The 13,647-nt window shown below is 38.5% G+C and overlaps 1 protein-coding gene across 3 annotated transcripts in view; it reads left to right on the top strand.

Annotated features, from left to right (window-relative positions):
- The window catches only part of MYO1B (myosin IB), a 190,419-nt gene that overhangs the window by 141,489 nt on the left and 35,283 nt on the right, over positions 1–13,647 (top strand). For all 3 annotated transcript variants that reach the window (XM_061149115.1, XM_061149117.1, XM_061149116.1), the window contains 2 exons: positions 9,829–9,933; positions 11,961–12,023. In XM_061149115.1, the coding sequence (XP_061005098.1) occupies positions 9,829–9,933; positions 11,961–12,023 (168 nt within the window). The remainder of the gene's footprint in view (positions 1–9,828; positions 9,934–11,960; positions 12,024–13,647) is intronic.

The following is a 13,647-nucleotide window of genomic DNA, read 5'->3' as shown; positions in this document are numbered from 1 at the left end:
TTTGTGAAACAGTTGGAGATTAAATCATGTGTTCTATAGACAACATTTAATATAATTAATATGACTCTTTAATCTACAAATAACTTTTGTAAAGATGTCACAGTTGTGTGTGTGTGTGTGTGTGTGTTAAGAGCTGAGATCCAGCATTTTGGAGACTGTGCTGTTTAAAAAAAACTTTCTTCCATTAGTACTTGACTTTTGAAATTGCAAATTCAAAATTCTTATTGTGAAATTCTTAACAAAGTATATAGACGTTGTGTCTGTAGTTATTAATGTTTGTTCACTTGTAGGTTGCTTGAAAACAGATAGGATGGTGCTGTAAAAAAAAGCCAGAAATAGGAGAGCCAGAGGCTGGCTGTGGCCTGGCCAGAGCTGGTTACTTCACCTGTGTAGGACTCAGGCAGAGAGTGTCTGCATTATGTGCTTTGTTGGGTCTTATCCAGGTCTCACCCAACTGTAATCTTACGAGTTCTGCTGCACAGGTGGAAAGAAATTTTCAGCTAAGAGTTCATAGTGAAATTTTTTAAGAGACTCCATATTCATTGCAAGTTAAATATTTCAACATGATAGACTTATATTGGAATTTCGTATTTACTCCCTTGCTAACTTTGGCATTTAGAAGCTGTTTTAAAGACCTGTTATGCATCCTTAAAGGACTGTCACTTAAAGTGAGACCTAAAGGAGTCTTACTTTTAGCACTGATATTTTAGTTTGGTTCAGGAAAAATAACGAGTAGATCAGGCTCCTCCTTTCTTAACTCTCCCCACCAGTAATTTGTGAATTCCTTTAAACAGCGAGGCCCTACCCAGAGTGACCACCCAAAGAATTTACATGTTCCAAGTATCAGTGTCACAGGGTCACAAAAAAGACATCAGCTCACTTCCTGTAGCTCAGCCAGGCCTTTCTAATCAATGCCTTTTTCTTACAACATTTACTTTGGCGATTATGCCTTCTGCTTGCTTTATTATGTTCCATATTTAACAGCTAGAGGGAAATAATCATTGAGGACTGCCTATATGCAAGAACTGTAGTGGTGTGTATGTTGTCTGATTTAATTGCCACAGTAGTCTCATGGAGTGGCTGCTATTATTTCTCCTTTTATAGAAGAAGCAGCAGCAGCAGGGCTTTGAAGGTCAAGTTAACTATCCCAAGGTACATGGCCACTATATGTCAGACTCGGGACCTAAATCTTAGGCCTCTTTGATGTTTAAAAAGGCCTTCTGCTGGGCTTTTCTTTACTTTTCTCCCCAAACTCACATGGTTCCCAAACTCACAGTATCTGGAGACAAAGAAAAAACCCAAATGCTTTAAGTCTCTGAAATCTCCCTATTTCTGCATCTTTGTCATCATTCTAAGCTCCTGGGCATTGTGGGGTGCCTTCCCAGGATTCATCTGTGGGCTGGTAGAAGAGTGCACAGGCCCTTTGTGCTTCCTGCTGCCCTCGAAGACTGCCCTTCAGCATAGTATCTGCTTATATTGGTGTGCCTTTAGCAGACTCTAAGAAGGAGAGCTCCTGGTCCCTTGGTAAGAGGAAGAATTTGGGATTTGTGCATGAGGAGGATTGCCTGAGTAGACTCAGAAGTCATGGTGCTAAAATTAGCTTCTTTCCAGCAAGACCTCAGGTCATTGTCACTTGATGGGCACTAAATGCCAAGTCATTCTTTGCCATTGGCAGGGAAAGAGGTTTCTTATCCAGCACATTGCTTATCTTCATTTAGATGGTTTCATGTGCAGGGCAAAAGTGGAGATCTCACTAGAAAGTTAAAAAAAAAAAATTATTCATTGATATTTCTCAAATCAAATTAATTTTATTTTTGCTTTGGCAGAAAAAATTCATTGATCCATGTTAATGGGCGAGTGTTTAGTGTCCTGTCACAGTACATGGAACCTTTTTTTAAATAGGATAATGGAGTCATGATAGAACATTGGGTTGGCTTCATCATTAGCCATGGGAAAAGAGACCTGCCACGCCCTGCCCCCCTGAGTTAAACCTCATGAGCAGTTTGACCATGTGTACGTGAGGGAGTCATATCCCCAGGGTTTATTCAGTACCTCCAATGCTGGTGGTAAGCAAGGCAAAGATGTTCCTTGCCTTCATGGAGCTTATGGTCTTGGTTCTAAGATGGAGAGTCTGTTGCTGGCTGAGGACACATCCTGACTCCGGTAGGAAGCTCTAACCAGGAAATTAGATCTCTCTTTAAAGTGTTTATTATAGACCTAATTCGGCTTCCCTGGTGGCACAGTGGTAAAGAATCTGCCTACCAATGCAGGACACAGGGTCGATCCCTGGGTTGGGAAGATCCTCTGTAAAAGGAAATGGCAACCCACTCCAGTATTCTTGCCTGGAAAATTACATGGACAGAGGAGCCTGGTGGGCTACAATCCGTGTGGTCACAAGGAGTCTGACACAATTTAGTGACTAAACCAATGAACAACAAACAAGCAGACCCAATCATAACAGAATTTAGATGTTCCAAGTGGAAACTTCCTGTAACTTAGCACTGAGTGGAATACCCTTTAGCAATCCAGGAGTATTTTTCATTTATGGTTAATTCAGGTTTTTCTACAAGCCTACCTTTTCAAACATGCTTTCCTTCTGCAAGTTTTATCACCATTTTTCTCAACATTGTTATGGTTATGGACATTCTGAAAATGCCTGCATTATGTTTCTAAATGGTCTTCCTTTCTTCAGAAGAAAGTTCTGAAGTTCTCATGGCTAATTAGAGCTTACTGGAAGATGAAGCCAAGCCAATGTTCTATCATGACTCCAGTTCAATAGTTCTCTAACTTAGCTACACGTTGCACTCACCTGGGGAACTTTGGGGAATCCAGCTGTCTGGGCTGCACCCAAACCAATAGATCAGAACTTCTGGGCCTGGGGTCCAAGCAGCAGTGTTTCAGGTTCCCAGGTCATTCCAGTTTGCTGGTCATGCCATCAAGGTTGCTCTTATAAACAGGAATCTTCAGTGTGAACTGTAAATTCCAAGCATATATGGTGTCCTTGACATTTGATCTCTGTACTATATGCCCTGCCTCACCCACAATTCATCTTAACCTAAACCTAATCTGTGTGTATATAATTTCCTAAAACTAAACCGGTTGTACTTTTACTCTTTTTAAACAGACCAGATCCAACCAGTTGTATGCCTACAGCAAATCTTATGATGGCCATAAAATCTTTAGAAGTTAATTTTCCTTTTCCATGCCATAAATTAGTAAATGGGGTTCCCCCCATTTCTTGAGAGAATTAACATTTGTTTTTCATTATAGTTAATTGTTCTTTCCATGTTCCTGTCTAAACCTTCTCAGTTAATCTTTCAAGCATCTTGATTTTTAATAATCTATTTATGAATGATTTCTTTTATAAACAAACTTATTTGGGGCAAAGGCAGAGGAGGGATTTGGTTGGGCTCTTTCAAGATACGTTTACCTGCCTTTTGATTCAGAATTAGAAAGTTGTTTTTTTTCTTTTAATGTATTCACACAAACACCCCAGATCCTATTATACATTTTCCTGGGTTCTCAGCAAAATTGGAACATGTGGAAACGTCAGAGCTCGTCTGGTTGAACACTAGGAACCCAGATAATTGAGGACATAAATGTATGATAAGCTCATATGCAACGGCTCAGAATATGACCTAAGAGGAGATATTCAGAATCCACGTCAATACAAATATGAAAATTTCAGTGATATTGTTCACTCAAGTGAAAATAAACTCATAGAATATAGAGAAAATTCTTTCTGTTTTCTTCAGTGAAAAATGGCTGCAGGACTTAAGGTGCTGCCTTTTAGAAAGCCCTGGGTATCACTTTAAAAATTGTACAGGACTAGAAGGAATTTTTTTAAATGTTTCTAATTCTGCCTCTTGACCCTACTGACAGTTCCCATGAGAATGTTTTTCAGCTGGGCTGGTGGAAACCTTTCATTTACTTTGGTCTGTCTCTAAACGGAAGAGGGAAACTGATGCATTAAACCATGAGATGATGACACATGCGTTTGACTGCAAAACATTCCGGTCTCAGCTGGGTGAATGGCTCTGCCCTGCTGGCCACATGTGATCTGATGTCAGTTTGGAAAACCTATTAGTGGGACATTGATACCAAAAATAAGGTGAAATGAATTAAAGTTCATTGAGGAGAAAAATCTAGCTATACATCCTGGTAGAACATATTCAGGTTTGCAAAAGAAGAGAATTATAATCCAGACACTCCAAATCTTCACAATTAAGCTTGGATATTCTTATAACTGAAAACATGCTCTTAGATTTCTGAGAAATATTTACAGCATCTCCATAAAGTAGCAAATGCTATTCTTAAAAAAAGTGAAACTGAATTCAAAACAATGTCGGGCAATCTAAATGATTGAACTCTTTTCTAAGTACTTATCTAATAGAGTGGACAGGTAGTTTACTGGGGAACTCTTGTTAGTGTCCTATAGACCAAAGCAGGACAGCAGTGACTGAATATTTTACCTCTCATATGGCTGAGCTAGTTTTGCACAGGCCAAATGCTGTTATTTGCAATCAGGCATTCTTACTCATCTTGCTCTCAGAACCTCATTGAAAGTGGCCATATATAGTAAGGCTGTGATAGGCGAGGTGCCATGATTGTTTCAAATTAAAGAATCTAACTGATATTTGGGGAAATGTCAGTGTGAGACCAACTGGTTAAGTTCATCTGATTATAGCATTTGTTTTCTAAAATATTTTTAAAAGAAGATTGATTCTAGTTACAGGGAACATCTTTTGTTCCAGCTTTTTGTATTTAATTTCATCCTTTATATGCTGGAGAACTTATAGTTGAAGAGGAAGGAGATGATTGAAAGTAGATTTTAGAATGAAAATGATAAGAATTAATATTGTTCATAACATGTATATGCTTGTTTGTCAGTGTTGTTGCTATAACTTTTTAAGTCACAGCGTATTTAAAAAGTATTTAAGAGAACTAGAATGCTGTTTTTCTAATATTGACTATATTTGAGTAGGTACTGGGAAGAAAAATGTTACATATTTAAAGGGAAGTTTTCTATAGCTTCAGTCAGTCAGTTTTATGCGTGTTTTGAAAAGGAGAATCTTTAATGTTAAATGTTTCTCTCTTACTCTGAGGATTGTTTTTTTTTTTTTACAAAGTTAACTTTCTGGGGGGGAAAAAAAGTGGCTCTTGACCTGGGGCCCACTTCTTGACATTGTGATTTTTAAAAATGGATTGTTAAAATGCATTGTATTTTTCTGTAGGAAGAGCATTATAAATGGGGACTGCCCAAGGGTTTTCCACTGAGTAACTTTGCTAAGACCAACAGCACACTTTGAAACAATAATACAGCCCAATTCCTAAAACAGTGTTGTTACAAAGCTTTAGAACTTTTAGATAAATGTACTTTTCATTTGTTATGCAAAAGACTGCATTGTATGTAAAAAATGGAACCCCCACCCAACCTGTTACATCCAAACTTTGACCTCAGATGAAAGTGTTGAGCTATGGGAAATATCAATTAAATATGTAATTAATAGTGCTTTTTGCTGAAGTAAGTTATGGTCTTTGAGTTTGAACTGCCCTCCTGTTTCCTACATTATCTACAGGCTAAGTTGCTTCAGTGTCTGACTCTTTGCAACCCTATGGACTGTAGCCCCCCTAGGCTGCTTCGTCTGTGGGATTCTCCAGGCAAGAATACTGGAGTGGGTTGCCATGCCCTCCTCCAGAGGACCTTGCTGACTCAGGGATCGAACCCACATCTCTTGTGTCTGCTGCATTGGCAGGCGGGTTAGTTCATCTGCAGACTCCTTCCCACCCACCATCCTAATGATGGAGTTGAAGGAGCTACCTCATTTATTTTACATCTTGCTTTCAATGCTTATTATTTATAAAGAGTATAAGATTTAAATATCTGTCTTAAAGACTATAAGACATCATTAGCCTTCTTTATTGCTGAGAATATACAAATACGATAACAGGCCAATATTTTTGATTCATCTTTCAAAATCACTACAAGTGGAAAGCTCGTGGTTGACATGAGTATAAACTGGCTGTGAATTTTGGGAGTACAAATTTTTGTGGGGTTTTTTTTTTTTTTTTTTTTTGATGTTGAAAGGCTGGACTCAAACTCTAGAATTCTTAATAGAAGGCCTAGATTATAAAATGTTGGTGTATTTTATATCTCTAAATCCAGTGAGTGCTTACTACCCGTCTACACTTTGTAAACAGTGTAGAATGGTATAGAACCCAGACACTTTGCTGTTTACTTGTGTTTTCTAGAGCAGTCCAACAAGGGTAAGGGTGGTTCTGAGCTTCATTTAAGGGGATTGTCTAATGGAAAATTCAGTATGTTCTTGTGCCAAGAGTTTTAGTTTTATCCTTCAGTCTTTAGGGATGAATGTGCTTTAGACAATGGAGAAAAATTCCATGCGTGGAGCATGGATAGAAAACTGGAGGGAGAGGAGGTGAGTCATTCATGAGAACATGCTCCTGCCTACTTCCTCCTTTGGAGACTTTGATTCACAGGACTGTCGTGCACAAGAGAGAGCCTGACTCAGGGATTGCTGGCCACCCGCAGTTCTGAACAAGCCAAAAACATCCAAATTCCAAGCTGCTTTGGCACCTATGTATTCATGTGATGGTTCCTTGACCCAGTTTAGCTTTTATAAAGGGGAGCAGGAGAACCTGGTGATATTTAATGCTTATATAAATGAAGAAATTGAGTATGTGCAAGTTGCACCTGTATGACCTAGTGCCAGACTGTTCTTTAATTTTCTGCAAATTGTAAATTTTTGCAACTTACATGTAATGATTTGTGAAGTCTCATTTCCCCCAAATTTGGGACACTGTCAACAACGTAAACATTAATCACAGGAAATATGATTGCCTTCATTTTCAGCAATAATGAATCATTCTTTGACAGTTCGTGGCATGTTTGGGGTCTGTGAGGTAGGTTTGCAACAAATGCAAGGTGTTTTAGTAAGTAAGCTGGCTTCTGCCTTATTGACTGTGCTATTGATTTTGGGTTTTGTTCTGTATGCAGCAGGTTGAGGTCAGAGTCAAGTTTTTGTTCTTAGGCTGTTTCCAGAACACTCTCCTATCCCTCTTGTTTGTATTTGAAGGGGACACAACACGTGCACCACAGGAATGGGTCACTGTGGTGGGAAAGAGGGGAGGGGTGCCCTGGATCTCGATGAACCTCCTCACTCTTTTGGTGACTTGCCAGCTTTGTCCACAAGTCTTTGAGTGAATATGTCAGACACATTTTATTTTTTGCTGATAATTTAGCATTAGAAGTACTACATTCTGAAGCCTTAGGACTTCAAGCAGGGTATATGATATATTATTTCAGGCAAACGGCTTTTATCCTGAGTAGCTCTCCCCTAGCAGAACTCTAATTCAGATACCACATGTAGAGTAGGTATTGTGATCCTGTCTTTTGAGTTGATGGGACACATGTATTGATCTCAAGTTTTGTGCCAATCAGAAATATAGCCTGGATGATAAAATCTGTCATACGCACCAGTAAATAACTATCCATCAGAGTTTACTTTTAGAAGTCCATTGCACATTGAGAACTGACTGCATTTTGTGTGATCTGTCCCTTTGTGCCCCAGAATGCAGTAAGTATGGACTGTGTGCATTGCTGCTCTGTTGCATGTGCTTGTGTTAATAGCTTCTCCAACTGTGTGAAGTTTTTGCAGTAAATGGCCATTGATTAACTGTGTGTGGATATGAAGTGTATTATAGAAGAACTTACCAAAAAGTTCCTACAAGAACTTTTAAAAATTGAGGAGAAATTTACTTTAGCTCAGATTTACGCCTTAGGTTGTATTGTGATTGTGAAGCTTTGCCTTGGTTCCTAATTCGCTTGTGTGTATTTATCTCATAGTCCTGCTCTGGAGGCATATCTCCAGCTGCTCACAGCCACATTCTGTGTCAAGGACACCAGTTGTTCTCCCCTCCCTTCTTCTCACTAGTTACCATTTGAAAATTTAGCATAATTTTGTTTAAATAGCTCCATGGGTACAAACCTGTTAAATAACAGAAGGGATTTACTCCATGAATTAAAACAAAAACAAAGATCTGCTCCTATAAATCACTAAAATTTTAATTTTATAAACAAGTGTTAATTTGGGGTAGTAGCACAGATGTATTTTACCAAACTAGGAAAGCCAGGCTTTCTCATAAATGGCCTTACACTGATTATAATAAGGCATCTATTGATATATCATACTGACATCAGCTGCTAGTCTGCTAGATTAATTAATTAATCTCTAAGAATTGGAGCACTTGGTTTTTAAAACTTTACATGAAAATGAGTGCTGGGGAATGACCTTCATGTCCAGGACTATATTTATTGAATGTTCTGGTGATAATTGTGTGCCTTTTAAGTAAGAACCTTCAGGATTTTAAAAAAAAAAAACACACCTTTTATCTTCAACATTTAACACCAAAAGATTAATCAGTGATAATATATTTTATGTGTACTTTATGGATTAGAGTTTAAAATTTCCCTGGATTAATTCATTTACTAGTGATTAGAAATCCTTAGCCAACCTATAGGACAGTATGTGGTTAGGTTTTCCCTCCTAGGTATCATTTTACAATTTGTTCTGGTTAAACTAAATTTGATTTTGAAAGGTCAGCTTTCAGAAACCTGTGACTTTTGATTTCATCACGTATGGAGAGATTTGAAGGCAGCTGCTGAGTATTCACAGAGGGCGGCGAGCTTCAGTCCTGCTGTTACAGGTGGCCGCTCCTAGCCTCAAGGCCAGGACTGCCCACTCCGGGGGTGGGAAGAGTCAGCGGTGCTTCCGTCTCTCGCCCGCATTGCCACCATGTCCCCTCTGTGCAAAGAGGGGACACAGGTGAAAATCACGAGTTTTATCTGCCACAGATGCTTCTTTCTGAATGGTGTGGTTCTTGGTGAAGTGTTTTCATCCAACAGACATGCATTTTGTGCCCTGTATATGAACAGCAATACATTAAGACCTGCAGATTGTTCAGAAATGGTGTAAGAATGGATCTTCCTAGGTGATAACTCTACTGTGACGAAGAAACTGCTGAGAATCATAAAAGTGCTGCATGTGTGACCCTTCTGAGAGGAGATTGTTTGTAGCTAGGAGATGATTTTGTTGTACTGATTCCCTTGAGTCTGTACTTTGTGAGCCCTCCATTCATTCATTCACTCATCCAGTACACAACGAGTGCTTGGTCAGGTGCACGTTGCTGCAGGCATGGGCTTCCATTGGTGAGCAAGAGATGTATAGTCAGCCCTTTTGAAATGTAAAATCCAGTGAGACTGATTAATATGAAACTAATCAAAAGGTGTGAATACACATGTACATGCTTATGTACATATAACATGATTTTTCACAAGTGCTGGTGTGTAAGAGTCAGAATGAGGGATGTGACCCTGGGTGGGGGAGTAACAGCTCTAAGAGCTCTTTCAGAAAGAAAGAATTTCTTGAGCTCCAGAGTTTCACCTGAGCATGGAAGACTGAGAACTTGGGTGACCGAGATGAAGAATCTCGCTGTTTATTTGCTGATCTTCTGGGGGAGTGTATTTACTTTTCACTTTTACCATACGTGGGCTGCTTATTTGTCAACTAAAATTCTTCATTCTCTAAAAACTGCATAACTTGTGTATCCTTCATTCATTCACTTGACTCATGAATCGTTTCTCATGTGCCTGCAGTGTGCCAGCCTCTGTCCGGGAGCTGTGTGCTGGGCCGCAGTTAGGTCCACAAGACAGTGTGTGACATTTCTCGTGGAGTGAGATGTTAGAGTTGCATTGTCGTGGGGGTGCTGGTGGCATGCTTTATAAGGCTGTCTTCATTTTTCTCCATATAGGACAACAGCTTTGAGCAGTTCATTATCAATTACTGTAATGAAAAGCTGCAACAAATCTTCATTGAGCTGACTCTTAAAGAAGAGCAAGAGGAGTATATACGGGAGGTAATGTTGAAAAAAGTTTTTAAGTCTTCCTTTTATAACTCATAATACAAATTCTGGTTTCAGAAGACTATTCAGACATGACCTTACAATCAGATGTATCGAGCACCTTTTTAAAGCTTGTTTGTTCCGACATCTGAGCTGACTGGGAACTTCTTTGCTGTGGGTGCGGGACAGTGCTCAGCACACAGTAGGTGCTCAGTGGACATCAGTTGATGGACTTGAGTCTCATGGGATTCCAGTGCAGTGAAATAAAATAGTACCCTGTTCAGAAACTAGTCTGAGATGATTGAACAGAAGAACAGTCGTACATCTGTACAAGGTCCTAGTACTCAGCAGTGAGAAGGAACAAACAATTGATACACACAACAGCATGAAGGAGTCTCTGATGCATTTTGCTAAATGAAAAATGCCAGATTCAAAGGCTACATATGTATGAGCCTATTTGTTTGTAATTCTAGAGAAGTCAGAGCTGCCGAGGCACCAGTGATAGAGACATAATAGTCAGTAGTGGCCAGGGGATAGGTGTGTGACTGCAGAGGGGCAGCTTGGGGGAATTTTGGAGGCTGGTTGTGGTGGTGGTGGTGGTTACCTGACGCCACGCGTTTGCCCAAACTTGAGAGAACAGTACACTAAAAAAGTCTTGTATATAAATTTGAAAATATTTTAAGACTTTGTTCACTCTTTAAAAGCATTGATTTTCTAAAATTTTTAATAAAAAGCAGGTATTAATGCTAGTGCTGTGGATGTATTATCTCATTTAGCTGTAGTTGGAAAATAATCAAGTAATATTTACAGAGTACATTCATCCTTAATTTTAAAACACATACTTGGTTTTCACCCTCTGAGTTTTTTGTAATAGCCAACATTTTTCTATGTATAAATGTATTTATTTTAGACAAAAGGAGAAATTTTATTGTATCTGTATTGCATTATATTTTGTTTCCCTTTCATTTATTGCTTTAATATTTTAGTAATATTACCTATTTTTCTTCATTTTTCTATAGTGTCATTTTAGGTCATTAAAGACACAGAATCCTCTTTTTATAGCCTCTTAGTATAGATTTTTCTAATGTGAATATTATCCCCAGTGACTTAGTTTACTAAGTTATTTTAATAACTCATCTACTGAAAAACTAAATCATAAATATTTATCTACCATTTGGAATTATTATCATGCTTTAGAAACATTTTATACTTGAATGACACCTTTTTTAACATAAACATCCTAAAAGCCAGATTCATTCTCTTCCTGTCTTCTCATCCTAAAGCGAATACCCAAACTTTGATCTGTAACTTAAAACAGTTTGTACAGATTGTCTAAACCAGTTCTAAGAGTATATAGGAAGATCCTTAGCTTGTAGTATGAATTAACTCTCTTCCCCTTAGAGGAAAAATGAATGTTTACACTTATGGACAGAGTGTAAGCAAATACAGAATGTTTACATTTGGCCTCCCAGCTTTGGCTTTGTAGCTAGTGTTAGAACCAGTGCCTAGGTTTTCATTTTTTCTTTCTGTTGAAAATACTTTTTTTAGCAGTGTTCTATTTTTACATTTGAAATAGTTAATGGCCCTAAACATGGGGTTGACTCTAAAATGAATTTCTTCCTTGTGATTATAAATTAAGAACAGAAAAATCTAGGCCTTAGATTCTTGGGTTCAAGTTCTGACTTATTTCCTTATAAACACTGTAAATATACACAAAGCAATATTGACCCGAGGGCCTGGTGAGTAAATGGCCCAGAGCCAGCAAAGTGCATGGGAAATTGCCACAGATGGGAGTCTGGAAGGGGAGGCCGTCTCAGCTCAGGTCAAGGGCATTTATTTCAATCGAATCGTGTGTGTGCTAGACTGCTGCATTACCAGAGTTTTGGGAACCAGAAGATGACATTTGCCACACTGACTTTTATAAAGGAAATTTTCAGAGAGGAAGTGGAAGATAGTAAGATGGGCAAAGTCTTGTATTATAGATAATAGTGTTGTAGCATCATTGTATGGGATTTGATTATGTTCTGTTTTTTCTTTTTCAGGACATAGAATGGACTCACATTGAGTACTTCAATAATGCTATCATTTGTGACCTAATAGAAAATGTGAGTGTAAAGTACAGTTTTCTAACAAGTTCTTGGTAGTATAATTCACTAGTTATGAATGATCTGACTGCCTTCAATGTCAAGCATTAGTATTTCCAGTATTTGAACATGTTAGAGAAATACAGAGTTCTGTGGAGACAGAACTTTATCACAAGCTTAAGAAATTACACACAGTTCTTAAACACATACATAGACGGCTAGACATTTTGATACTTAGCTAGTATTCCCCCATGCTCGTCCTGTTGCCGTCTCACAGAGCCCGTTCTTGACACTCAGATGCTATGCCCTTAGGTACACCATTCTATCTTATGTGCTGGGATCCCAGGTCCAATCCACAGCTCCTCGAAATAAGAGCCCTGATCATAGGAAACTCAATAAAAAAGATGTTTGCCCAATCAAAATATGCCGTTCCTAAAATTCTAGTGACCTCTTAACATACTATTCAGTGGTTGTTATCAAAAAGATAATTGTTGGTAAGGATGTGGTGAAATAGTAATCCTTGTTTACTGATGGTGGGAATGTAAATTGATGCAACCGCTATAGAAAACACTGTAGAGAGAAGAAAAAAAGATAAGAAAAACGGTATAGAGGTTCCTCGAGAAATTAAAAATAGCACTATTATGTGACCCAGCAGTCTCACTTCTGGGTATGTATATCCAAAAGAAACAGAATCGGGATCTCAAAGAAGTATCTTCACTCCCACATTTACTGCAGCTTTACTCAGAACAGCCAAGATTCGGGAAACCACCGAAGGGTCCGTCCACAGATGAATGGGTAAAGAAGATGCGGTGTACATGTACAGTGGAGTATTGTTCGGGCTTGAGAAAGAAGGAAATCCTGCCATTTGTGACAATAAGGATGGACTTTGAGGGCATTATGTTGAGTGAAAGAAGTCAGAGAAAGACAAATACTGTATGATGTCACTTGTATGTAGAATCTAAGTTAAAAAAAAAACACACTTAGAAACAGAATAAAATGAATAGTGATTGCCAAGGGCTAACATTTGGGGGAAATAGGGAGATGTAGGCCAAAGTGTACAGACTTCTAGTTGTAAGATGAATGAGTTCTGGGATGTACAGCATGGTGATAGAGTTAACAACACTGTATTATGTATACTTGTGGTTAAGGAAGTAGGTCTTAAATGTTCTCACCACAAAGAAAGAAATGGTAATTATGTGATGTGATGGAGGTAACTAGCAATATGGTTGTGTATCAACGAACATGTTGCACACCTTAAACTTTCACAGTATTATGTCAGTTATATCTCAGTAAAACTGCAAAAAAGTTTACAAAAACAACAACAAAACCCCATGTAGTTCAAGTTAAAGTAAAGGAAGATAAAGGCACCATCTCGGGAGCTGAATTACATAGGATCCCAGGGGTGGTTGATATGGATCACGGCCTTGCTTTAGGGATGTGATGGACAGTGTGTGTGACTTCACAGGTAGCCGAGGGCCATGGGATTTTTCAGGTTACAAATTATGCCTGTGAAAGGCTTAAGGTGTGAAAAATTACTGCATCATTTTTAGTAACCTTTCCAAATCTAAGATTTTTGTGTTTGCATCATATTCTGTAGTTTATTATGAATGAATTGATTGCGGGAAGACATCATTTGTGTGTAAAA

The sequence above is a fragment of the Dama dama genome, chromosome 8, assembly GCF_033118175.1.
Source record: "Dama dama isolate Ldn47 chromosome 8, ASM3311817v1, whole genome shotgun sequence".
Taxonomy (NCBI): Eukaryota; Metazoa; Chordata; class Mammalia; order Artiodactyla; family Cervidae; genus Dama; species Dama dama.
The sequence above is the reverse complement of the archived record's forward strand: the minus strand, read 5'-3'. Positions and strand labels throughout refer to the sequence as shown.